The sequence below is a fragment of the Thermothielavioides terrestris genome, chromosome 1 (assembly GCF_000226115.1).
Source record: "Thermothielavioides terrestris NRRL 8126 chromosome 1, complete sequence".
NCBI lineage: Eukaryota > Fungi > Ascomycota > Sordariomycetes > Sordariales > Chaetomiaceae > Thermothielavioides > Thermothielavioides terrestris.
Window position 1 is genome coordinate 7,934,175 of NC_016457.1, and position 23,964 is coordinate 7,958,138.

The following is a 23,964-nucleotide window of genomic DNA, read 5'->3' on the forward strand; positions in this document are numbered from 1 at the left end:
GGAGCGACAGATAGGGGCTCAAATGACCCCATTAACCCATGACTCAGCTATTAGCGCTCCTCCAGTCGCGGCAAAGCGGGCGTGATCCGGTTCGATCCGTCCCGCGGGGGGACGACTCTATTCAAAGACTCCGTTATATGGCGAGTCCGCGGGGGATTACTCATCGCCAATGGCTCCCAGTATTCGCGCTTAGTGTCCCGTTCCTTCCATCACCCTTCACTCGCCCTCGCCCGCTTTCGGCGTGGAAGGCGACTTCGGCGGCTTGGGTATGCTGAGGATGGGGACGTCCTGGACGGGCGCAGGCGCAGGCCCGTCGCCGATCTCCTGCGGTTCAGCCGTGAGGGCCTGTCCGCCAAACACTGACTGGCTGGCCGGCGGCTGCGACTGACTCCTTTCCAGGGGAGCGGGTCGAGGGAACTGCCCAAACTCGGACTCCCCGCGCCGATCGATCGGCGACCACCCGGCACCGATACTGCCGGCCACGATGCCCGTCATGACGGTCGCGGCACCAAGAGCGCTGTTCGACCGGGAGCGCATGCTCCTGCTGCGCCGCCGAGAGTCGGGGGTCGGTGCGACGGAGCCGATGCTGTCCTGGCGCGTGGGCGTCTGCGGCAACCGGTGAAACGAATTTGATCGCGAATGGTCGCGGCTGGGCGCAGGGCTCCTCCGAGGCAGGAACGTCTCGCGCGGGTGCCGCATAGCAAACTTGAGGTTATTAAGGCGCCCGCCCTTGATGCGCTTGAGCCAGGCCAGTTCGTCCCTGACGTCGGCAAGCGGCTCGGGGTAGGCGTTGAAGCGCTCGTCGTCATCCGACACGGTGACGCCTGGCACCTTAGGATGGCCCTTGCGCTTGAAAGACTCGGGAATCAAGCTCTCGATCAGCTCGTCGGGGATGAGCCGGATCATGACACCGACCGGGATCGAGAGGACGCCCAACACGACGGCGATGCCCCACATCACCGGCCACTGGCCTTCCTCCGCGATCCGGAAGGCTTGTCCGCCGAACATGACGATCAAGACTTGGCCTCCGCACATGATGGCGCTGATGCCTATGAAGTAGGGGTTCTTCAGCATGCCTTCGAAGATGTTGAGGTTGTTATCCAAGCGCCGGTTGCTGTCGGAAAGAGTTAGCGAGCCGATTATTCCGGTGAGGCAACTGATCCCAGACTACTTCTACTTACTTCCACTGGTTGAAGATCTGCATCCAGACGAACGTATTGAAGACTAGCGTGTGGATCTGGTCATCCGACATGTTGTCAGGGCCCGGAAGGACGCCGACGCCGCCGAAGTAAATCAACAGCGTGATCAACAACTGATACACCGCCTGGCCGAGAATCATCTTCCACATGGTCGTCGAGATGATCGAGGATCCTTTGCGCTCGGGCTTGCGATCCAACACGCTGTCATGTGGCGGGTCCGTGGCAAGGGCCAACGCGGCAAGCGTATCCATGATGAGGTTCACCCAGAGCAACTGGACCGCGGTCAGCACGGACGTCTGGTCTACGCTCTGGACGGCCGAGATGAAGGTCAGGGCAACGGCCGTGATGTTGACAGTGAGCTGGAACTGGAGGAAGCGCTTGACCGCGTCGTTGACGGCGCGGCCCCATTTTAGCGCCTTGACGATCGAATTGAAGTTGTCGTCCATGAGGATGATGGCCGAGGCCTCCTTGGCAACTTCGGTTCCGGCAATGCCCATCGAGAAGCCGATGTCGGCCATCTTCAGGGCGGGCGCATCGTTGGTGCCATCTCCCGTGACGGCCACCGTCTCGCCCTTGTCCTTGAGGCGCTTCACCAGGATGCGCTTGTCTTCGGGGCTGGACCGCGCCAAGACGTGCAGGCGGGGGATGATGTCTTCCTGCTGAGCTGGGGTCATGTTCCGGAACTCGGGACCTTCGAGAACGACGCTGTTGGGCTGGAGGATCCCGCAGTCTCGAGCGATAGCTTCGGCCGTCAGCCGGTTGTCTCCGGTAACCATGCGGACCACGACACCAGCTTTTTGGCAAAGTTTCACGGCCTCGCGCACACCAGGACGCAAGGGGTCCTTGATGCCAACCATGCCGATAAAGATCATGTTCCGGCAGATGTCCTCGAAGACAATCTCGTCCTTCTCCGCATCGATACGGCGCGAGACTCGGGGCGGCCACCGGTCGAAGTCGCGATAGATCAGTCCAATTGTGCGCAGCGAGTTCCGTGCATAAATCTCAATCAGCTTCTTGATGGTGTGACGGTTGTCCTCGGTAAGGGTGGCAGACGCCAGGCCGGAGGAGGGATCGCGCAGGATCTGGGTGCATTTCTCCAGCATGATCTCGGACGCTCCCTTGACATACAGGCGCGCCTTGCCATTTTCCAGTTGGACGGCGACGCCCATACACTTGCGTCCAGAGTCGAAGGGGATCAAGTGCAGGATCTTTGCGTTGGCTCTCTCCTCGCTGACGGGACCCATGGCCAGGTGTTGCCGTGCCAGAGTGAGCAGCGCAGTTTCCGTCTTGGAGCCGACGAATGTTTGCTCCCCGTTATTTTCACCCTCAAATGCCGTTGAATTCAACGCGATGGACTTCAGCACCAGGCCCTTCACCTCAGCGCTGAGTGTCGAGGCCAGTTCCTGAAACGTCACGTCCTTGTCCGAAGGCCCCTGATCCTCTGGCGCGGCTGTGGCGCCGAACCGGTGGGTGGTGCCGATCGTGCCCGCCACCACTTGCATCTTATTCTGGGTCAGAGTACCGGTCTTGTCCGAACAGATGGTCGTCGCATTGCCCATGACTTCGCAGGCCTTCAGGTGCCGCACCAGGTTGTTGTCCTTGATCATCCGTGTCGTGGCGAAGGCGAGCGCAAGCGTGACAGCGAGCGGAAGGCCTTCGGGGATAGCAACCACCACGATGGTGACGACGACAATGAAGATCTCGATGAAGCGCTGTCCTTTCTCCGCGGGCGTGTAGCTCGAGTACTGACGCGGGAGCCGAACGAGGAAGATGATGAAGAGGACGAGGAAGAGAAGCAGGGCGACGGCGCCACCAAGCTTCGCGATGAATTCGGCAATGACATTCAGCTTGGACTGCAGCGGGGTGATTTCGGGGTCCTCGTTCAGGGACATCATGGTCTTGCCGTAGCTCGAGTGCACGCCGGTCGAGGTGACCAGGAAAGTCCCTGCACCCTCCATGACACGGGAACCGGATTGGATGAAGGGATCCATCTTCTTGAGGTTCTCGTGGTTTTCGATGGCCGCAAAGACCTCGTCCGCGGGCTTCTTGCGGATGATGTCCGACTCGCCGGTCGCCTGAGACTCGTCGCACTTGACGCTGAAGCCCTGGATGAGGATACCATCAACGGGGACCATGTCGCCAGGCTCGAGCAGCAGCACATCACCAGCCAGAATATCGAAGACCGACATCTCAACCGTCTTCCCCGACCGGATCGCCTTGACCAGCCGATCCTGCTTCTTCTTGTTCAGCTTGGCGAACTGTCGCTCCTTCTGGTAATCGTTGAGAGACCCGACCAAAACCACAATCGCGATGGCCACGACGATGGCCACTCCTTCGACCCATTCGACGGCCGGGTTGCTGGGGTCGTGTTCCTGGCCAAATGTCTGGTAAAGGCCGACGGCAAGGGAGACGACGGCAGCGATGGACAACAGGATCAGCACCTTGTCGTTATATGTGATCCACATGAGCTGGAGAAGGCTCTTTCCCTTCTTCTCGGGCAACCTATTATCCCCAAAGACGCGTTTTCTGGAGGAAAAGGCGTCGTTCGCCGAGTCGCGCCTTGTTGGACCCGCCGTAGGACTATCGGGTGCGACAATGCCAAGGCCTTCCGTCAGGGCCTTGTCCGAGGCGCGAGAGGTGGCGTCCTCGAAGGAAACGGAACCATGCAGGGCGGTTTCGTCCACGCTCAAGCCCGTGTGTCGGTTGGTTCGCAACCCCTTTTCGATCCCAGCGAGGCCGCCAAGCTTGTAAAAGGCCGATAGGCTTTTGGGGTCGAACATCTTGCTCAGCATGCCCGGGCTGAAGGCGAACGGGTTGTCCTCGACCTTGAAATCCGCTTCCCTCCCTTGATCCGGCTTGAGGGCATTCGGATCGTTCATGACTTGATCATTGTCCGACCGGGCGCTGGACGCAAGACCGCTCTTCTCGCCGGAAGATGAGGCAGCCACCACGGTGTCTCCTTGGGAGGACGTTATGGAGCGGGCGTCGTCTGTCGAGTTAAGCGAGTTCTGGCGCGAGCGCTGCGTGTTGGGCACGGCGAGGAAGCCCTGGCTGGGACCGCGGAACGAGAGAGGGTGCGAGACATTGTGCGGACTGGTCGGCCGGCTGTCCTTGGATTCAGAGGTTCGGCCGGCTTGTCCTTCGGGTCCTGTTTGAGAAGGACTGCGCTTGTGGGAGCTTGATGGTGGGGGTTCCATGGGGCTTGCCATGGAGACCGGGGAACTGGACACGGCAGGTGGGCCACTCTCGACATCCGGGGCCGCTGCAGAGCCGGGATTCACGGCGGTTGTGTCAATGGTGATGGTCGGACTGCCAGACATGGTCAGCGTTCAGTTAGCAGCAGCGACCGCAAAAATAATACGTGCAACAGGGCCAGCAGCAGCAGCGGTGGGGGCCAGGGAGGTTACATACGCTCTCTGCCTGCGAGCGGGAGGCGAGCCGCCATCGGCAGGGTCCATGTCGGATCCGGCCATTGCAGCTGGGGAGGGGAGCCGCGGACGTCAGCGACGCGGCGCAGCCCTCGGAGGCGAGGGGGCAGTGAGCAACGCTGTGCGGGCGACCTCACGCGTGGCAAGGCGTGTTGGCAGTGGATTCCACAGGTCGAAGCAGGCAGGTGAGCACAGTCGCGCTCCTTGTATGGGTTTTCTGCCTTGTCCAGCCACCCAACGGTTGGCTCAGCGCTGACACGATCCCGAGTGCATTGGGCTGCCCAGTCTTGCTGTGCGGCCGAGAATCGAAAAACTGGCGATTCAACCGAGGGTGAAGAGTGCGTCGAAAATGAAGGCACAGGTCAGGTAGGGAGTGGATGCCTTTCAAATGCACAGTCAGGTGCTGTAATGGGCCGGCAGAAGCAGAATGGGCAAAAAGTGCAGCTTCGGGAAGTGATGGAGCAGGAATGCAGCAGGTTTGGGATGCGTGCTGCTGCTGCAAGGGAGCGTACTAAGACTGGTCTCCGCCAAGTCGCATCACTGCCATCTGTGACACTCGCAATGATGAATCGAAGCAGCGCCAAACCAGGCAGAGCAAGCCAGAGGAGGAGCTCTCCCGGAGAGAAACAGGCAATGATGATGGTCGGGGGCAATGGTTAATTCGCCAAGCAGCGCGAGTGTGAACGCCCCTGTTGTTTTCTCATGCTTTTTTGGGCGGCCCCAGCCTGCCAAGATAACCGGGCGAGGCTGTGCAACGCCAAGCCAATCAGAGCAGGACCGGGATTTCTTATCCTGGAACGTGGCCCGCTGCACAAGGTGCGGGAGCTCTCCGCCAATCCTGGTCTCGTTCCAGAAACTGCAGTAGTGTATTCCGTACACTCTAACTAACTGATGTACACAACAAACAAAAGTCCCTCACTCTCTCACAAGCTGGTAGAGAGGTCGCCTTCATCAGATCCCCCGGGCCGCCTGTGGACAGCTCCGGCCATTATTGTACACCTCTTGGCACTAGTATAGCAGAAGCCATTTGGCCAATGCCGCCCAGGTGTGTAGATGTACTTCCGAACTCCATTTCTTGACATGAAGTAGCGCCAGGTGAGCAGGGCGGAACCTCTGTGTAATCTGTACTGTGTAATTACATAAGTCGATCTGGATCCCTGTCGATATCCACTCGCTTGAATTGCTGGGCCGCAATGCCACAGGTGCCGCTGGAGATCTGTTTGAGCGCTTACTTCTTGGCACAGTGTCCGGGTGCCTCACAACGATCTCGCAAGCAGCATCGCCAGATTCAACGCAACGTGGATATCTGGAGAAGATACGCAACAGCCAGGTCTGAGAAGCTGCTCGCTGCTCAAATTCACTGCAGCCTCAAGAATTTAAGTGTACTGTGCCGTGCTCCAGTTCCACACAGGCTCTGGGCCTGTCTGGGTCCTCTCCATCTCAAATTCACAATCTTCAATACGGATGCGTTCTGGACCTGCGGGTCAGGTTGTTACTACCTGCCGTATCGGTTAGTTGTCAAACAGATAGGGAAATTGGCGGAAATGGGTCGGTATTAGTGTAAAACCTCGAGGGTGGGCATCTCACGTTACGGATACTTCCGTCATCTAGCAATACTGTAGACCATAAGCAAGCAATCATGTGCCGACAAGTTCGTCACCTAGGATCATGCTTCTGGACATCAACACAAGAGACATGCCGACACAGTATACACTATCATTTCTAGCCTTGAGCTTCGATGACGTTGCTCATCAACTGTTGTGCCAAACAGCGCCTCATGACACCCAGCGCGGAGGACGGAGTACGAAATCTTGTGTCCGCGGTACCTTAGGTATGTCAAGCGCAGTGATCAAGACAGCCATCACACACATACAATACACCGTATACCACAGCAGGTACTCGAGCTCGCAGCCGTCGCTGTTCACTGTACATATGAATACCTTCCACACGGATACAAAAAAGCGGCACGGGAGATCTGGCATGAGACGGGATAGTTCAGGCGCGTAAATGGGGCGCAGCATAGGTATGACAGACCTGTTCGGTTGGTTTTGCCGCTCGGTGCAGGTGGTTTTGCCGCTGCGCTCGGCCGTCCAAAGTCTTGGCTCGTCGGTTCGTCCAAGGATCTCGACGTTTCAAGCGCTTTGTGGAGGACCTTGATCGCCTCCCATTGATTGGTTCTGCATTCCTCAACATTTTGGAGCAATGCCGCTTGCGCAGCAGCTTGTTCGGAGGCTCGGACGGCAAGTCCCAAGCCTGGAGATTCGGGAAGATGGAACATCGCTTCGCCGCCGCCGAGACGCATGCGACTCACATCCGTACTCCCTTCCGATTCCCAGCGCATATGCCGTGTTTCGTCCAGCACGCCGGCTCTCGGCCACGTTGAACCGGCGAAACGCCGCCTCAGAGCGCTCCGGTGGCTGAGCTTACTGCCAATGTCCGATAGCCGCCAAACAGAAAGAGGAGATCCCGTGCAGCAAAAGTAGCGTGACTGCTCTCGAAATGCTGTGTATGATGCCATTCGTTGTTCCGCCTCTCCCGATCCACCATCTTGAGGTCGGTGCTCCAACATCAGGAGCCAAGTGGCCCTTCTATGTTGACTACGTCGCCCAGGATATCACAACATACAGGACTCTCTGCAACCAGTTTGGTCTAGGCTGATTCCGCCTTTGCCGATGGCGAGGCGGAGTGGTGTTACGTGCCTAAGCCTTCCGGCAGGCTTGGAACAACTGCCTTTTGCCGCAAGGGGGGTTCGGCAGGTTTCAAGATCCAACCGAGATATCTCTACTTCTGTACTTGTCAGGCATTCTTTGCTCTGACATGGCACTGCTTTGCGCGCGAGTAAGGTTGGCTCGCAGCCCAGTCAGCACGATGTCCCGTCGGTCTCCCCACTTCCAGAAACGGCAGGTCACCAGCGTGCAAGACGGAGGAGGGCAAGAGGATCATGAGGTGTCCCAGCGCATCATTCTCTGGCCATTTCTCCATCAGGTCTCATGTTTGAATATGCACCACGAGACCTGCTATCAGAAGTCGTCTTCCGCTAATCAGTCGCGGGAGATGAGCCATGCCAGCCTGGGCCGGTTTACCAAAACAAAAGGTTTACCAAAACAAAAGGGGGGGCCGGTGAGGGGGGGCTCTGTTAGGGCGCCACATCTCGACTGTTGCGGCGGGGTCAAGTCCAGAGCAGGAGGACTCTGAAGATTCAAAGTTTCCCGAGGTCGAATGAAAAGAAAACACAAATTCTTTGTCAACCCCTCTCCTCGGTTGCGTATCCTTCCACTTCCCCGCTGCCGAGTGAGGCAGTGCAGAACGCATTCCATTGCGGATGCCTCGGGTCCAATTCTCCGGGCAGCATTGTATCTTGGCGCCAGACTTGTGGCACCGGATTTGTCTTATACCAAGACTGCGTGAAACTGTTAATCCAGCAATGACAGTGCATGGAATGACCCACGGGTCTATGCTATGAACGGCGCAATATTTGATAACGTTGAGTCGCTTGAAAGAATGACGGCGAGTTCTTGGGATGGACCGTTCCCAAGACATTGGCAAGAGGGCAGTGCTCCGGAGAGGAGAGTCGAGACCGAATCTGCCCTTCCCAAGGCTGAAGCTCGAGAGATCGTCTGCCACGTTGGCCGGCCACCGTTTCTCTCCGCCATGCCGCGGGTGGCAGCCCGCTTGGCTGGAGACCGAGTCTTACGGACGGTGACCAAGACTCTCTTTATCACACGGAACCGTCGGTATGCGTGCTCAACAGACCCAACTTCTTGAGACACCCCAATCCGGAAGTCCGATTCCATCATAGCATCTAAGCCTCCTTCCCAATATCCTATGCGTAAGCCGGGCGGTTGGATTTTCCTTCCGTGCAACGCAGCACAAAATTCGACTCGAATCACACAATAGGCTACTTCACGGGTCTCATGCAACCAAAGCCAAGCAGCCCGAAGGCTTGATATCAACCAACTCTGCATGCAACCCCGCCCCCCCTCCTCCCCCTTCCGCCCCCTATCACCACTTCCTCCCCAAATCCACCTCCCGGACCAACACCATCCCATCATCCCCCGCAGTAGCACCAGCACCAGCAGTAGCACCAGCAGCACCACCCCCTGCTGCCGCCGCCCCACCACCGCCCAGAACGAACGGCCTCACCGCCCTATTCACCACGCCCCTCCAGAAGCCGCGGACGACCTCGGCGGCGGGGCCGGCGCCGGTCTGCCGGAAGTCCGGAAACGCGTTGACCTCAAGCAGCCACGCGTTGCCGGCGGCGTCGAGCAGGAAGTCGAGGCCGAAGACCTCGAAGGCGTGGGCGAGCGGGCGGAAGTGCGCAGGCATGGCGCGGGCGGCGGCCTCGAAGAGGTCGCCTGTCACGGCGTAGATCTGGGCCGGCACGGAGGCGGCGAGGTGCGGCGGCAGCGGGAGGGCGCGGAGGGTGTGCACTAGGTCTTGGGTTGCTGCTGTTGAAGAGGGGGAGGAGGAGGAGGAGGTTTGCAGGCAGGTGTTTGTGAGGTGCGCGTCGAGGTCGAGGTGGGACGCAGACGGGGCTTGGTAGGGCTTGGCGGCGAAGAGGGCCAGCATGTCGCTGTAGACGTAGACGGACAGGTTGCCGACGCAGAGGACGTAGACGCGGATGTGGAACTTGCGGTTGTTGAGCGCGGGGAGGAGCAAGGGGGGGTGGATGTAGGGTTGCGCGACGAAGTGGCGGAGATGAGACGTCGTGATGGCGTCCTTGTCCGTGTCGTGGCCGCCTGTGCGGGCTCCGCCACGTTCCGCGTCGTCATCTTGGTCCTCCTCGTCTTCGCTCTCGGCCTCCCACCCGTCAAAGATATCCTGTAGCTGCTCCATCGTGCTGAACAGCCGGATGCCCTGGCCGCGGTCGCTCATGCTGGGCTTGAGGATCCACCACTCGGTGACATCTGGCGTCTTCTCGGCTGCTGTCGTTTCGCCTTGCTCCGCCACGCTCTCGGCGTCATTTCCACCGTCGCCGTGCTGCGCTGCCGCGTTCCTCTCCATGCTCTCCCGCAGGTCAAACGCCTCGACCAGGGCGTCGTCCAGGAACTCGGCATAATCCACCTCGAACGCCTCGCTGCGCTTTACGTGGGTTTTGAGGGCCGAGTCCGGGTGCTTCGCCACCCAGGCGTCCACGGTCGCCGACAGGAAGTGCTTCCGGATAAGCGCCTTGCGGATCATGTAACTGTTGATCAGACACGTCTCGGGGTGGCTGGCGGCGTAGTCGAAGTCGAGGCTCTCGTAAGGCATGATCTGGAGGATTCTGGCCCCGGGCTCGGGGAAGAGCTCCGCCAGGGAGATGTCCGGAGATGAAGAAGACCAGGTCGACGGTGGCTTGACGAGGGTGTAGCTCTCTGGTGGCAGCAGCGACCGCATGGCTGACATGATCAGAGGCTGCACGTAGTCGTCGTCGTAATCGATCAGGGCGTGGACGAGAGGCCTCCCGGTTTCCCGGATGGGGAGAGTCTGAGCGGAGGATGTGGCTTCACCAGTGGTTGGTGGCTGCGGTACCACTCCAAAGGTCGAGCTCCGAGATTGACCCCTGGGAGAGAGAAGATGGTAAGAAAACGTCAGAGCTACAGACCCCAACCCTGGCAGGGTTGGCAACGGGGACGGAGGACCCGAGGAGCGGTCTCGTCTAATTCTAGATCGAAGCTCTATGCTCTATCTGATCATGATCGGTGTATCAGGACCATATCACGCCGACCGTCATGCGCCAACCACTGCCCGGGCGAAGGGGCAGACTCCGGACTTACAAGCGCAGCTCCTTGCCATGCATATGGGTAGAAGCCTGGAAGAAGTTGGCCTTGAGCGGCGTGACACTGCAAAAAATAACAAGTCAGTGATCACTCTGACCATCTTACCGCAGCCCACCGCCAACACAAAACCTGCATCGTCACTCACCTTGTATGCCCGACTTTAACCGCCCACCCGTCGTTTCCTGGCGGCGCCTCATCCACGCTCTTGTACACATCGGCAAAGCGCGGCGACCACTTGAAGTGCTTATGCGTATGGCACGCCAACTTGGCACCACCACCACTACTGCCGTCCACTGCTTCCTCCTCGAGCTCGCCCTCTTCCTCGCGGATGCGCTCCTCGTCCTCCTCCTCCCCGTCCACGCTCCCGTCCACCTCGGTAAAACAGCTGCCCGCGTCCCAATAATTCTGCAGCATGTTCGTGAACAGCACCTTGCCCTCCTCGAGCCCCTCCAGCAGCGGGATGTTCACGCTGTACAGGTCGACGCTGCCGTCGGCGGGCCAGTCGCGGACGAGGGCCTCGATGACGCGCACGCCCTGGCGGCTGGCCTTCTCGATGATGGCCGTGTCGTGGTTGCGCGAGAAGAAGGCGTAGCTCAGGGCGACGGCGCGGTGGCGGCACAGGGCGGCCTCGAGGGCGCCGCCCAGGGTGCCGCTGCTGAGCGCGAAGACGGCGGTCGTGTTGCGCCCGTAGTTGGGCCCGCTGACCACCAGGTCGACCGGCCCGCGGTCGCGGAAGAAGTGGTACAGCCCGATCTGCACGCACGACGCCGGCGTGCCGTCCACCAGGATCCACTCCTCCGTGCCCGGCCGCGTGCTGGGCCGCGTGTGCGTCGTGCCGTGGCGCGGCTGGCCGCTGTTAGGTTTCGCTTTCCCTTCCTGTTTTTGCGCTGCGGCCGAGACAGACGACGCTCCCGTTTTGGGTTCTGGGTGGCGCTGCTGCTCATCTTCGTCGTCTTCGTGCATCAGGCCCGCGGCGGGAGCTGTGGGTGGTGGCGGGCGGTAGTACAGCGGCTTGACGGTCTGGCCGATCATGTGCGCCTTGCCGATCCACGAGCGCTGCGTGTGCGGGAGGCAGACCGAGACGACGTGGCCGTGCGACTGCAGCTCCCTCACCAGAGAGTGCACGTAGGGAGACGAATGGGGCGACGGCGGCCCGTCATCGTTGACCACGAGAATATGCATTATGAAGTATTTGGTTGGGCGAGAGAAACGGTATTCGAGATCCAGTAGAAGTCGTATAGGTGCCAGGAGTTCGTGAAAAGGTTGACAGATGAAGTTGGGTTATGACAATGCGGTAGGAAGCGCGATAGTCATGATACGGTCTGGCCAAAATTCAGATGACACAAACGTGCCCCTCTGTTGACATTTGAAATTCAGTTTCAATGCAGTTTCAACTCGCCAAGAAGATGCGGGGAATGGTGGGGTAGCTCGGGAACGAGAGGACGGAGCACTCCGTGAAGGGTACATGACGCCACTACACGAATGGATTGCTCTATGGAATACGCAAAGAGGTATTCCGTCCATTTGCCTCCTAGCAGAGGAGGTATTCGCCGAGCGTACCGTCAAGCATGGTACATCACATGTACGGCAGGTAATAATATCTTGCCCTACATCTAAAGCTGGTCACCGAGCTCTCTCGAGTCCTCCCAGGCCAGGGATCTGAATGTATTACTTTGCAGCTAGACGCCTGCTGCCATGGGCAATCTGTAAATGAGTACATACACATATTGACGCAACCCTCTAACCCTTCCGAGGTACCCGATTCTCCCTAGCTCTGAAAAGACACTCATGACATATCCGGTCCGGTCCAGTCCAACACCGTATCCCGCCGTTTGGCCCCCTGTATCAAAGCGACGAGGCAAGGCATGAAAGGAAGAACACGAAACCAAACATCGCGGGCAGCGAGCGGTCCGAAACGACCCCATCAGAATATCCATGCCCGCGATAAAACTCCAATATGCACCCCGAGCTGTGCCAGATGAAATCGATTCCGCCGAGCGACCTCGAGCTCCCGAGTCGAAGGCTGCCTAAACTGCCCATGCTGCTGCTCTCCACCAAAGCGTACTCGGCGAGAGACTAAGTTAAGCCCTGGTGCGCTTGGATGCGGCTGCCGGAAGTTCATCACCTGACCGCTTATGGCCGGTGCTCTGAGCGCCGCTCTTGACCCGTCGCCAGCTGTCGAAGGGGCTGCGCTTTGCAGGTTTTTTGTCCTTCACCGGGGTGGAGTCGGTAGATCTCTTGCCTCCAAAACGCGTCGTGCGCGTGGTGGTCGGCGGAGAGGCGGGTGCGTGCCGCGGCGCCTTGGGCGTGTCAGGCGCCTCGTCGACCAGATCTGTCGGTGTTCCCGGTTGGTCCGCCTCCAAGTCCGCCAACACGTGGTCCTCAATGTCGGTCGCTGCCTCCTCGTCCTCGTTTCCGTTCTTGGCCTCGTCGGCCGGGGCTGTGGGGAAGAGCAGACGAGGTTTGACGGACGACCGGGTGAAGGGCCGTCGCGATGAGGACTCGACGACGCTCTCCAGACCGCCCTCGCCGTCCACGAGGCCCTCCCGGCTGGCCGGCTGTTCAGCGTCGCTGAACTTGCGGAACTGCTTTTTGCCCCGGCTACACAGGTTACTGTCAGTAAACGGTACCGCACCGAGTCAAGAAAGGAGCGCACATACAATACGATCAACATGCCATCGTCGCGACGGACGGCCTCTTCGATCGACACCTTGCCCTCGCCAGGAATGCTCACGTGGCGGGTGCTGCGGCGCCTCGGCGGTTCGGGAGGTGCTGTGTGTGGGCCAACGTAGAAGGGATTGTCGGGGCTGTGGTCGATTTCGGGGATGCGCTCGTGAGAATCCGTGTAGATTTGAAAGGACGGCTGAGCAGTCGCCCCGGAGTAGAAACTGTCCGGGTTATGGGATTGAGTGCGCATCTTTCTCGGACTCGGCGCCGTGGCAGACTCGTCGTCGCTGTGGAAGAGGTTGCGCGCGACCGACTTGACGCTGGCCTTGACCTTCTCGTTGGGGGGCTTTTGAGGGGTCTTGGCTGGGGTGATTAGCATCCCGGCTCCAGCCATGGCGCTTGTACGAGTAGCGCGCGACGCGGATTTGGTTGTAGGCACGGGCGACAGCCCCAGGGCGGTTGCAGCGATTGCAGTGCCTTCGGCGGTGAGAGTGCCCGAAACCCTGCGCGACGGGTCCGGCGGGGGCATGCGCTTCTTTTGTGGCGAGATGGCAGGCGTAGCCATGCTAGAGGTAAAGCGCTGTTTAGATGACTTGGGTGAACCGAGCGAGTTGTCGCGCTGGTCGGATGATCGATGAGGCGATGATGGCTGTGGTGACGGAGTTCGATTCGCCGCCCGTTGCGCGATGCGGGATGACTTGCGCGGGGAGTAAGGCTCGTAAGGATCAGAATACCCGTGTTGCGGCGCTGGAGGCGTTCGGATCCTTGTTGCCGGCCCGGGGGAAGGCGTTGATGGAGGGAATGACTCCGTCGCGCCCGCCATGATCAAGAAGCTCAATTCAGCTGATCTGCCAATGCCGCTTTGTTCGAACGAGCAAGAAACACGGCCGAATGGCAGACAATGGTACCCACGAAAAGAGGCGGGACCAAAAAAAACTGAGTACGAGTGTTGTGGACTTCGAGGCCAGGTGTTACGTGCTGAAGGGAATGGAACGAGACTGGATGAAGCTCAAGTGCGTCGCAGAGCACACATGTGAACTTGGTAAGCTGCTGGAACAAGTCGCGCAGCGCCCCGATTCAAAACAGCAGCACCTAGGGCAACAATAAGATATGCTGAGGCCCTGGGCGGCGTGAATGGGAGCGATTGTCAATTTCAAAAATGGAGGGGGTGGGAAACCGGATGGATCCGGTTCTGCAATGGAGATGGTGGAGGAGAAATGGATGCAGAGAAGGGGCTGGGGACGGTCTGCACTCGATTCGGTGGACACGACCAGCCTCCCATTGGGGCCCAGCCCCCTGGTCGCTCAGTTAATGACCGACGCGAAACGCGAAAACCCACAACTGGCAAGGCGCGTCTTGCCAGCGCAGACCCCTGTTGGCCCGTCCAACCCCGCCAATCCACTGTCAACAAGGCAGTTTCGCACAACACGGACAACAAACAAAACAACGTCATGTGCAGAAGCCCGATCTCCACACAACAACACGTGTGATCGCAGATTGGTTCACTTAATCTGCAGGGGGATTGAGACAGCTCAGTCATTGAAGCCTGAGCATTTCGACGTCACCGTTCAACGTCCACCAACCAATCCACCATGGCCGACGACCTCAACAGCTCAGACCACGAAGACGCCTTCGCATCGCCGCCCAACCCAGGCTCGGGTCGCTCCAAGACACCCGTCAATCACAGTTCACGATTCGATACAGAAGAAGCTCGAGAGGCAGCGCTGCGCAAGGAACTGGAAGGGGTCAGGAAGGTCAACGAGGTAATCGAGGGCGTCATTGGGACGCTGGAGCGGGCCAAGGGGAACATGGGGGTATGATGCGACTGCTGAGCATGGGCGCACCCGCTTGCTGGCTGATTTCATATGTCTAATCCTGAGCTATAGACGGTCTCCAAGACGGTCGAGAACGCCTCCACTCTTCTCAACACGTGGACCCGCATTCTGTCGCAGACGGAACACAACCAGCGGCTGATTCTGAACCCGGAATGGAAGGGCGCTACGCAGGACCTGATCGACATTGAGAACGAGGCGCTGCAGAAGCAGCAGGAGGCCGAGAGGCGGGCAGCAGAAGCGGAGCGGCGGCGCGAAGAGGCGCGGCGAAAGGCAGAGGAGGAGGAGAGGAGAAGAGCGGCGGGCGCGGCGCCGACGACGTCCAGGGGAACCGGCCGCGGCGTCACAAGGGGGAGAGTTCGAGGGTTGTCGAGAGGCGGTGCGATGTCGTCATCGTCGTCGTCGGCGTACGGGGCCGATACCACGGCAAGCAGCGTGGCAAGCTCGAGAAGTACGTCGGGGATAGGCAGAGGCGGGTTCGGTTATGGGAGAGGAGGGCGGTCGAGGGGCGTGAGATGAATACCATGCCCCCTGGCTAAGGTCTAAATGCTTTATCCTGACTATTCCCTGATGCCGCCGTGACTGCCCTGAACGCCACGCCAATCCTGACCATCCCACCCAAAATCACACAGAACTGCACTGTGGAAAGAAAGAACCCGCGGACAGAGAAGGTACCCAAATAAGGCTACGTCTTCTTCTTGAAGAAGTCACTCATCTTCTTCATCCCAGACGTGTTGACCTTCATCAGCTCTCTGACACCCCTGCTCATGTTCGCCTTCTTGGCCTTCTCCTCGGCCTCCTTCTTCCGCCTCTTCTCGGCGCGCTCGTCTTCCTCCTCGTCCGTTGCCCTCTTCCGTGAGAAGTCCGTCGATCGCGCGGCGGCGGCCTCCTGCCGTAGCTTGGCCAGTCGCCCCAGGTACTCATCCAGGGGCGCAAAGTCGACCAGATCGGTCGCCCGCGCAAGGCGTTCCTTGAGCACCTCGGCTATCGCCGGCGCGACATAGCGCGAGCAGATGAAGTTGAACGCAACCCTCAGCCGCTGCAGCCGGACCACCTCTTCCGAGGCCGTCATGGCACTGGCAACCTCCGCAGCGCCGGCCGCATCCTCGCCGTCCACAACCGACGTCGCGGCCGTGCTCGCGGCAGACACCTCCGACACCGAGCTCGCCGCCGTCTCCACGGACGAATCGCTCGCTTGCGACTCCGCGCCCTCCCCGCCAGGCGTCACACTCCCACTCCCGCTGCCACTCCTGCCACCATCCCCCACCCCACCTCCCCCCACCACCGCCGCCCGCGAAACCCTCACCCCGACAACGGGGGCCTCCAACTCGCGCCGCACGAACCGCTCCTCCATGCTCCCCGGCAACCCCCCAGCGCCATCCCCATCCCCCACTACCATCCGCCGCGCCTTCCCCCACACCTCCCGCAGCACCTTGCCCTCGCTGACGCGGTACATGTCCTCGTCGCCGGCGCGCACGGCGTCGCACACGGCCGCGAGGCGCGCGCCGAGCAGGCGGCGCGCGGGCGGGCAGTCGGACAGCAGCGCAGCGAGGTGGCCGGCCGGGTCCGGGAGCGCGTCGAGGTGGTCGTCTGGCGAGAGGAACATGCGTTTTTGTTTCGGGGTGGGTTTCCGGTCGTCGTCGTCGTTTTGGCTGCTGCTGCTGCTGCTGCTGCTGCTGAAGAGGGCGGGGAGCAGGAGGAAGAGCGGGTCGAAGGGGGTGGCGAGGTGCAGGGCGGGGGATTGGGTGATTTGTGAATTGATGAGGGAGGGCGGGTTGGCATCGGAAGTAGTAGTAGTAGAGGTGACGGTGGTGGTGGTGGGCTGGATGAGCCAGCTGCGCGGGGCGGACTTGGGCGGGGCGATGCTGGTGAACTCGAAGAAGCCTGCTTCCGGGCAGACGAGGAAGCGGGCTGGTCGGCTGTAGCGCGGGTGGTGCAGTGTGACGATGCGCGCAGAGGATGTGGCTGTCTTGGGCAGCACGAAGAGCTTCGGCGGGTTGGAGGACTCGGCGGGGAGGACGTAGACTGAAGGGGATGATTTGGCGGCGGCTGCGCTCTTCTTGTCGGACGCGTCGGCCGTTCCTGCGGCGCCTTTGGAGCGTGTTCTCGCCATGACTATGACGGGCTATTGCGGCAAACGCACTGTCCAAAGATGCATTGGTTCTAATCGCGGTTTTGGGTCCGAATTACCTACGGAAACAGGCCTACCTTTTTGGTGTTGATGCTTGCATGGGTGTTGCTGGGCCCGCGCCCCTGTGCGCACCCCTGTAATAAGTGAAACGCGACGTTGACGCGCTTCGCAACGCGTCGCCCTTGCAGACGCCACCCGGCACCCAAAGTCGCGCTTTCAAGTTCCAGGCGCATCATTCCTCGCACACCATTACCTTATCAGAAAGTGCACCTTATCGGGGATCTGCAAAACCGTGAGCATTGCGATCAAGATTGAATGCCATACCTCTAGTGTTTATTTGGTATTTTGTTCCATTTTGTTCCCGCCCGAATAAGCCACTGTCGCGCAAGCGCCTCGCGCCCGACACTCCATGGCCTCCTGCAGCCTCCCGGCCGTGTTCTCTTGTCGCATATTGATTGACTAATGCGGTGCCACCCCCGGATACGGTTCGCTTCGCCGCTGCTTCGGTTGCGGTAAACAAACGCAGTGTTTGCGCTCTCCGATCTCTCGAACTTGCCGCGCACCTGTGGATCGAGCTTCTTTATCCCCAGTCCGCTCTCCACCATGGCTGCCCAATGGCCGCCGCGGTCGCCCCACGAGGCTCTGCTCAGCACGCCGGGCGGACGAGAGAAGCTACGGCGCCTTGCTGAACGGACATCCCCCTCGCCATCTCCCTCACGGCTCAGAGCATCACGGTCGGCTGCAGCTCTGACTTCAAGGTCCGGGACAGCATTCGGCGAAGATGGCCTCTTTGAAGGCGGCGACGATGATAACGAGGAGGACGAGGACGAGGAAACCTTGCAGCTCAAGCTGCAGGCGCTCCAGGCCCGGTTGAAACTCAAAAAACTGCAGGCGGCGAAGGCACAGAAGAAGTCCGCGGCGGCATCACAACCAGGTTCTGGAGATGTAGGCGGGATGCGGGAGGTCCCTTTGCAGTCGAGGCTTGCTGCGGCCCGAGACAGGATGGAGAGGCAGGCTTCTTCGCGAGACATCGTTCAGGTCCCGGCCTCGCCCGTCAAGAAAGTGCAGGCTGCTTCCGATCTTCAAACCTCGCCACAGAGGGTATTACTGGGAATCGACAAGGGATTAAGAGGGGCAGATGTGTCCCTCAAAAAAGCACCCAGCCAGCGGCGAGCAAACGACGCGCAGCTAGCCCCGTCAGGCGGTTTCCTGCGGAGGGCTAAATCTCCGCTGAGCGACCATAGCCAGCAAGAAGCGTCTCGCCCGTTGAGCTTTAATGAACGACTAGCAGCTGCGCGGACCGAGGAGGCTGCTCGGCAAGAGCGGAGAGAACGGGCGCGGAATCTCAGAAGTACCGCTTTCAATGTTGGGCGGCAAGAGATGGAGGATTACAAGACCAAGGCGCAGGATCTGCCTGACCTGCCTTCAAAGCCGCAAGAATTCTCGAGGGACGAAGTTCTCGCGTCAATGGGGAGGTCGTCAGGAACCCAGATACCACGCAGCAGCACAGCCCCTACTCTAGGGTCAGGGGCAAGAATAGGCAACTCGGACTCCACGACGACAGCAACAAAATCAAGTAGCGGAAGCGCCGACTTGGACGGTTCCTTCGAACCGTACTCGGGCCTGCATCTCTCGAAGCGGATCCTGCCACACAACGTCCTCGCCCGCGCCGTCTCGGGGAAAAAGACATACCTCCTCAAAGATTTGCTCCGCCAAGTCAAGGCACCCGACTGGTCTCTTCCGGACGACGAGACAGACATTGTGGTGTTTGCCATCGTCGCGAGCAAGTCTGACCCGCGCAGTCACCGCCCTGGCCCCGGCAAGGATGGGAAATCCCAACAAGACCGCGGCAAATACATGGTGCTCACGCTGGTCGACCTCACCTACGAAGTCGATCTCTTCCTCTTCAACTCGGGCTTCGATCGTTTCTGGAAACTAACTCCCGGCACGGTGCTGGCCATCCTCAACCCCGGCATCCTCCCTCCTCCGCCGGGGCGCGAGGCCACCAACCGCTTCGGGCTGATGATCAACTCGGACGAGGACACGATCCTCGAGATTGGCGGCGCGCGCGATATCGGCTACTGCAAGAGCATCAAAAAGGATGGCACGTATTGCAAAAGCTGGGTCAACGCGCGCCGCACCGAATACTGCGAGTTCCACACGAACGAAGCCGTGCGCAAAGCCCGCAGCTCCCGCATCGAGATGAGCACGACGGCAGGCTTCGGTGGCGGCGACGTCACGCGCTGGAGGAAACACAATTCCCGGCAAGTCTTCGTCAAGTCCGAAGAGGAGCGCGCGCGCGGCCACTACGACCGCGCGACACAGAGCCAGTACTTCATCAGCACCGCCCACCGCGCCACCGATCCGGACGACGAGCGCCTAACCGGCATAGCCGACCGCAAAGAGCGCGAAGCGGCGCTCAAGCGGCGGCTGGCGCAGGCAGAAAAAGAGCGCGACATTGCCCGGCGCCTAGGCGAGGTCGGTGGCGGCGCAGGGCGGGAGTACATGAGCCGCGCGGCGGCGACGGCGGCGGCGGCGCACCGCACCACCACCAAAGGCAGCACCCCCGCAGCAGCCCTGGGATCCAGCTTCTCCTCCTCCTCCGCGGTCACCACCTCCTTCTCCTCCGCGCCCCCGCCGACGTCCTCCGCCTCCTCGATCGGCACCACCTCCGCCTCCACATCCGCCACCTTCCCAACCATCCCCCCCACCACCACCAGCAACGACCAGCAGCAGCAGCCCGCGCGCAAATGGGACGCGCGCTCCCTCGGCCTAGTCGGCCGCCACCAGCCCAAGATCAGCCTCGGCCCCGCGCCGACGACGACGACGACGGCCGCCAAGCGCAAGCGGCCCGAGTCGGCCGGCTCCGCCGCCACTTCCACCTCCACCACCGCCGCTAATGGCAATATTGGCAGCGGCGGCGGCGGCGGCAGCAAGGCGCCGCTGGGCTGGGGCGCGCTGCTGAAGGATAAGCTGGGGCGGATGAGGGAGGGGGAGCGGTTAGATGGGCGGACTGCGCCTTCTGCTCCTGGTCTTGCTGCGCCTGGTTCTTCCTCTTCTACTGCTGGTGGTGCCGCTGCTGACGGCAGCGGTGGTGGTGGTGATGGTGGCGACAGCGGTGCGGCCGCCGCCAGCAGGAGGGGGGACAAGTCGCCGGTGCGGAAGAAGACGCGTTTTCTAACGGAAAAGGGCATCCGCGAGGCCGGGCGGGAGAGCCTTGGGGAGCGGCTCTCGGCGGCGGGGAAGGTGACGCGGCGGCGGGTTGTGCTGCCTGATCGGGGCGCTGGTGGGGGTGACGATGATGACGATGATGATGATGATTTGATTATCGTGCGATGAATTGGTGGCTGGCTGGGTAGGAACTAAAGGTTACTTGACTGGGTGTCTGGCTGGCTGGCTGGTTGGCTTGGTTTGGCTTGGAAGGAGTGTGGGCAGGTTTGTTTGGAGGTGTAAAAGAACCCTGACTTTGGGCGGGCGGTCTTGGAGCGGCGTCTGTTGTCCAGATATCTGTGTCCAAGCTATGTACAAAGGCCTTGCTTGGGCCTGCTTGTTGAAGAATCGATGGCTTTCGGACGGTCGGAACGCTGCGGAGCGGCAGTATCATGGCGTAGAGAAGGCACTCCCGCTCGCCCCCCCGTGTTTTCCTGTGATGTATCCGCGGCCCCTAGCCTCAATGCCTAAGTGTGCTGCCCACCTTCGCTTCGCTTGGTGCGTGAAATTCGCTGGCAGAGAAATCTGTTTTAGAAGGGTATACGTTCAAAGACTCCATTGCAACCTCCGACGACCGTTTTCCGCTATTACAATCACTCACTTCCCCTCCTTCCCGTCTTGATTCCCATTACCCATAAACCAAGCCATCCACCGGTCCGCAATCTCGGGAAAGCCATTCTGCGCCAATCGTCTCTGAAGCCGCCTTCTCCACTCCTGTCTCACCTCGTCGTCATCGCCGGGGAGGTCCAATCCGCTGGACACGCGGACCTTGGTCCTTATCCACTCTCGAGGAACAAACCCAACCATCTCCCAGTCGACCACGCCGAGAGATCTCTCTTTCAGGTTTACTATGATGTTCCCCGGCCCTAGATCGCAATGGTAGAAAACGAACGTGGAGCAATCCATCCCGATCTCAACGCAGTTCTTGAGGAGATTGCCAGGGCTCATGTCTTCGACGCCGCGGAGAGGCGTGAGATAGAGATCGGACAGATTGCGCCCGTCGACACCATGGACACCATCGCCCGTCCAAGCCGCTAGCTCCGCGCAGATGTCCGCGATCCGCGTGACGTAGTGCTCCTTTGTGCTCTCGTCCATAAAGGGCCAGGCCTCGGCGAGCGTCTTGCCAGGGATGCGGCTCTGGATGATGAAGTACCGGTCCTTGCTCTGGACGTGGTGGATGACCCTGGGCAAGGCAAAGCTCAACTGCCCAAGCGGGCATTTGTTGTGGAGGTAGTCCAGCGTGACGTGCTCCCACGTCATGTCCGGATCGGGGTACTTCCTGGCCTTGCAGATGGCATCACCGACCCTCCAGACGGCCGATACACCGCCTGCATCGTACAGTTTCTGGATGGGGCTCTCCGCTGGCAACGGTCGACTCGGAGGTAAAGGGCTCGGCGGCTCGGAAACGACGTAGTAAAGGCCGTTCCCGTCGCCCCAGGATGGGCAGCCAGCCGCAGGAGTCGCCTGCCGGGTGAGGAGGATCCGGTCTCCAAAGAGCCAGGAGCTCTCATCGACTTGTTGGAGCGCCTGGTTGACGGGCTGGCCGGGATGCATTGTCCGTCACGTACGCAGACAAGAGAAGGGACTCCGGACGGATTACTGTGTAACCTGGAAGCTGCGGTGATTTGGCACTTTGGACCCCGTTGCGTTTAGTGATGAGTCAGCGGGAGAGAAGGCGTGCTGTTAGAAAAGATTGAGAAGGTTGAGAGTACAGTTCGCCTATATCTTTCCAATTCTGATTCTGTTGTGGAGGTCCCCGATGGGTGACAAAGAGGCCAATGACAGGCATATCTGGTGGTTGGGCTGGTCTGTTTGCCCCCCCTCGAACCAAGGACAAATCGCAGCGGCAGCATGGGCAGCGTTCCCTTCTGAAGAGACTCGCATCCCTCTGGGCGAAGACATCGCATAGGCACCACGCCACTTATTCACAAGTAAGCAAACAGAACGAATCGAGACGCGACCTAGAAATAGCGGACAAATATGTTACAGCTGCTCATGGACGCCGAGCTCAGCATTAGACAGTGGGGTGACTATGCCGAGTCCAAGGAGAGCGGGTTAGCACATGGCGGTGATGGAACCCGGCTTGGGAGAGACACAGCCCTGGGCGTGAGCTCCCCTTTTCTCCTTTTCCTTGGTCGGTCATGGGCCTTACCGCAGCCTACACCATAACGTCGAGGCGCATTCTACAAGTCCAACGTTTCACACCAAGTCACTCGTAGTCGTTGCCTGGCCCCCAATGCTCCGCTGACCGACCCTACTTGTCAGATACACGAATGCGAGGCGTGAAACCACGTTCTAGAACCAGAGTGTCTATCTTGCTCTCCTTCTCGATCTCATCTAAAACCCTATCGTAGAAGCCCAACTTCCCGATGCTCGTGAACGCCCCGTACACATACGCCAGCGCCTGGCATCTCTTGCTACCAAGACACGTCGAGAGCAGCCTGTCGCCAGGTCCTTCGGCCAGCTTCACCATCTCGACGTATTCCTGCCGCTCGCGCCATGTCTGTCTCAGTTCCTCGTCAAGGGGCAGCCCGTCTTGGCCGTACTTGTGCGGGATGTCGAACGCGGCGGGCATGGCCTGGAGGAACTCGGGGAACGCAACCAGCTCCCAGGGCACCGTACAGGCCCCTTCCCAGTCGATGATGCCCGTCACGTGGAAACTGTCCTCGTCGACCATGATGTTGCTGTGAAGGAAATCGTCGTGGCACAGCGGAAACGGGCCGTCGTTGTAGGCCGAAAGCCGGCCGGCCATCGCTTTGACGCGGGACGGGAACTGGTCGACGATAGCAATCATCTGCTCTGCCGGTACCGGTCCCCTCTGCATCATGCGCCCGATAGTCTCCCGGTCCCACTTGAACTTGACCGTGTCAGCCCAGGCCTCGAAGAAGGCGGCGGCTGTGTCGAATGGACCGCCGATCCCCGGCAACGGGCCGGACTTGTATCCACCCTCTGGAGTCCGGGGGATCGTGCCGATCTGCGGCATTCGCAAGGAGGTCATCTGGACCTAGTACAGAGCGTAAGCTCCTCCATCTCAGATTGTTTACTAGAGGAAAGGGAAGCTGCAGACGAACATGGCATTTTGCTACGGAGCGGTAGAAAGGCTGGCGGTACTGCATGGGTATCACGCCCCGATGCACCTCGTAGCCACCCAGGGCGTCCATTGCAGCGACCCCGGGGAGGACCTCGATCAGCATGTACGCAACGGCCGCTGGGTTATTCTCGTCGAGGGCATATGCAAAGACTCGCGGGACAGCCAGGTCGGAATGCTCCCTGATAAATTGCATCGTTGCCACCTCGGCCTCGAGCTCGGCGTTAACATGCTGGTCGGCCTTGATGCGGACCCGGGCGGCCCAGCGACTGCCGTCCGAGAACTCCAGGAGGCGGATAATGTTGTTGAGCCCGCTGGCGACCTGATCCAACGCCACACAGTCCAGATGCTTGTTTGCGTTCGAGGCGATGGCGCACAGCTGGTCCCATCGAGTCCGTCGGAAACAGCTGGTGGCCCGGCTGTCGCCGTTCTCAAGAAAATCATGGACCGAGGTCCAGGAGGAAGAGGAAGAAGAAGAGGGGGAGGGCGAGGCCGCAGGCATAGCTACACCTTACCGATCGTTTGTTGTTTCCTATTCTGCTTCTTGCTGCCAGCAGACGGGAGGCAGCAATTATTGGGGCAGCCGAGAGGACGCAGGAAAAACGCCACACTCAGAGTGTGGCTCTCAAGTTGCAGTACCGCACAAAGTT

General features: G+C 60.1%; 8 protein-coding genes across 8 annotated transcripts; 2 read left to right on the plus strand and 6 right to left on the minus strand.

The window, feature by feature from the left end:
- Window positions 1-124: 124 nt before the first annotated feature.
- On the minus strand, window positions 125-4,853 carry THITE_2110199 (uncharacterized protein). Its single transcript, XM_003650539.1, has 3 exons — window positions 4,611-4,853; window positions 1,182-4,508; window positions 125-1,114 (listed from the first exon to the last, which is right to left on the minus strand). Exons 1-3 carry the CDS (start codon window positions 4,670-4,672, stop codon window positions 217-219), a joined length of 4,287 nt encoding a protein of 1,428 aa, XP_003650587.1. The 5' UTR covers window positions 4,673-4,853; the 3' UTR covers window positions 125-216.
- Window positions 4,854-8,510: 3,657 nt separating this feature from the next.
- On the minus strand, window positions 8,511-11,841 carry THITE_2110204 (uncharacterized protein). Its single transcript, XM_003650540.1, has 3 exons — window positions 10,532-11,841; window positions 10,384-10,449; window positions 8,511-10,169 (listed from the first exon to the last, which is right to left on the minus strand). Exons 1-3 carry the CDS (start codon window positions 11,566-11,568, stop codon window positions 8,630-8,632), a joined length of 2,643 nt encoding a protein of 880 aa, XP_003650588.1. The 5' UTR covers window positions 11,569-11,841; the 3' UTR covers window positions 8,511-8,629.
- A 417-nt stretch (window positions 11,842-12,258) lies between these two features.
- On the minus strand, window positions 12,259-14,010 carry THITE_2110206 (uncharacterized protein). Its single transcript, XM_003650541.1, has 2 exons — window positions 13,047-14,010; window positions 12,259-12,987 (listed from the first exon to the last, which is right to left on the minus strand). Exons 1-2 carry the CDS (start codon window positions 13,616-13,618, stop codon window positions 12,468-12,470), a joined length of 1,092 nt encoding a protein of 363 aa, XP_003650589.1. The 5' UTR covers window positions 13,619-14,010; the 3' UTR covers window positions 12,259-12,467.
- A 425-nt stretch (window positions 14,011-14,435) lies between these two features.
- On the plus strand, window positions 14,436-15,487 carry THITE_2110208 (uncharacterized protein). The gene is made up of 2 exons (XM_003650542.1): window positions 14,436-14,867; window positions 14,940-15,487. The coding sequence occupies exons 1-2, from the start codon at window positions 14,646-14,648 to the stop codon at window positions 15,402-15,404; spliced, it is 687 nt and encodes a 228-aa protein (XP_003650590.1). The 5' UTR covers window positions 14,436-14,645; the 3' UTR covers window positions 15,405-15,487.
- Window positions 15,488-15,570: 83 nt separating this feature from the next.
- Window positions 15,571-16,998, minus strand: THITE_2037220 (uncharacterized protein; the record flags this gene model as incomplete). The annotated part of the gene is made up of 2 exons (XM_003650543.1): window positions 15,571-15,774; window positions 16,114-16,998. The coding sequence occupies 2 exons, from the start codon at window positions 16,996-16,998 to the stop codon at window positions 15,571-15,573; spliced, it is 1,089 nt and encodes a 362-aa protein (XP_003650591.1).
- Window positions 16,999-17,619: 621 nt separating this feature from the next.
- Window positions 17,620-20,355, plus strand: THITE_2142184 (uncharacterized protein; the record flags this gene model as incomplete). The annotated part of the gene is made up of 2 exons (XM_003650544.1): window positions 17,620-19,506; window positions 19,756-20,355. The coding sequence occupies 2 exons, from the start codon at window positions 17,620-17,622 to the stop codon at window positions 20,353-20,355; spliced, it is 2,487 nt and encodes an 828-aa protein (XP_003650592.1).
- Window positions 20,356-20,589: 234 nt separating this feature from the next.
- THITE_2110209 (uncharacterized protein) lies at window positions 20,590-21,976 on the minus strand. The gene has a single exon (XM_003650545.1). It carries the CDS (start codon window positions 21,778-21,780, stop codon window positions 20,824-20,826), a length of 957 nt encoding a protein of 318 aa, XP_003650593.1. The 5' UTR covers window positions 21,781-21,976; the 3' UTR covers window positions 20,590-20,823.
- Window positions 21,977-22,480: 504 nt separating this feature from the next.
- THITE_158168 (uncharacterized protein) lies at window positions 22,481-23,816 on the minus strand (the record flags this gene model as incomplete). Its single annotated transcript, XM_003650546.1, has 2 exons — window positions 22,481-23,230; window positions 23,298-23,816. 2 exons carry the CDS (start codon window positions 23,814-23,816, stop codon window positions 22,481-22,483), a joined length of 1,269 nt encoding a protein of 422 aa, XP_003650594.1.
- Window positions 23,817-23,964: the final 148 nt, after the last annotated feature.

Excerpts from the sequence above, each read along its gene's own strand:
- THITE_2110199 (XM_003650539.1), bottom strand. The coding sequence starts at position 4,672 with ATGGCCGGATCCGACATGGACCCTGCCGATGGCGGCTCGCCTCCCGCT. Across the intron at positions 4,509-4,610 it reads CCCGCTCGCAGGCAGAGAGC|TCCGACCATCACCATTGACA; the intron begins GTATGTAACCTC and ends CATGTCTGGCAG. Across the intron at positions 1,115-1,181 it reads CAGATCTTCAACCAGTGGAA|CAACCGGCGCTTGGATAACA; the intron begins GTAAGTAGAAGT and ends TCTTTCCGACAG.
- THITE_2110204 (XM_003650540.1), bottom strand. The coding sequence starts at position 11,568 with ATGCATATTCTCGTGGTCAACGATGACGGGCCGCCGTCGCCCCATTCG. Across the intron at positions 10,450-10,531 it reads GTTAAAGTCGGGCATACAAG|TGTCACGCCGCTCAAGGCCA; the intron begins GTGAGTGACGAT and ends TATTTTTTGCAG. Across the intron at positions 10,170-10,383 it reads CATGGCAAGGAGCTGCGCTT|GGGTCAATCTCGGAGCTCGA; the intron begins GTAAGTCCGGAG and ends TCTCTCTCCCAG.
- THITE_2110206 (XM_003650541.1), bottom strand. The coding sequence starts at position 13,618 with ATGGCTACGCCTGCCATCTCGCCACAAAAGAAGCGCATGCCCCCGCCG. Across the intron at positions 12,988-13,046 it reads GATGGCATGTTGATCGTATT|CCGGGGCAAAAAGCAGTTCC; the intron begins GTATGTGCGCTC and ends TAACCTGTGTAG.
- THITE_2110208 (XM_003650542.1), top strand. The coding sequence starts at position 14,646 with ATGGCCGACGACCTCAACAGCTCAGACCACGAAGACGCCTTCGCATCG. Across the intron at positions 14,868-14,939 it reads GGGCCAAGGGGAACATGGGG|ACGGTCTCCAAGACGGTCGA; the intron begins GTATGATGCGAC and ends CCTGAGCTATAG.
- THITE_2110209 (XM_003650545.1), bottom strand. The coding sequence starts at position 21,780 with ATGCATCCCGGCCAGCCCGTCAACCAGGCGCTCCAACAAGTCGATGAG.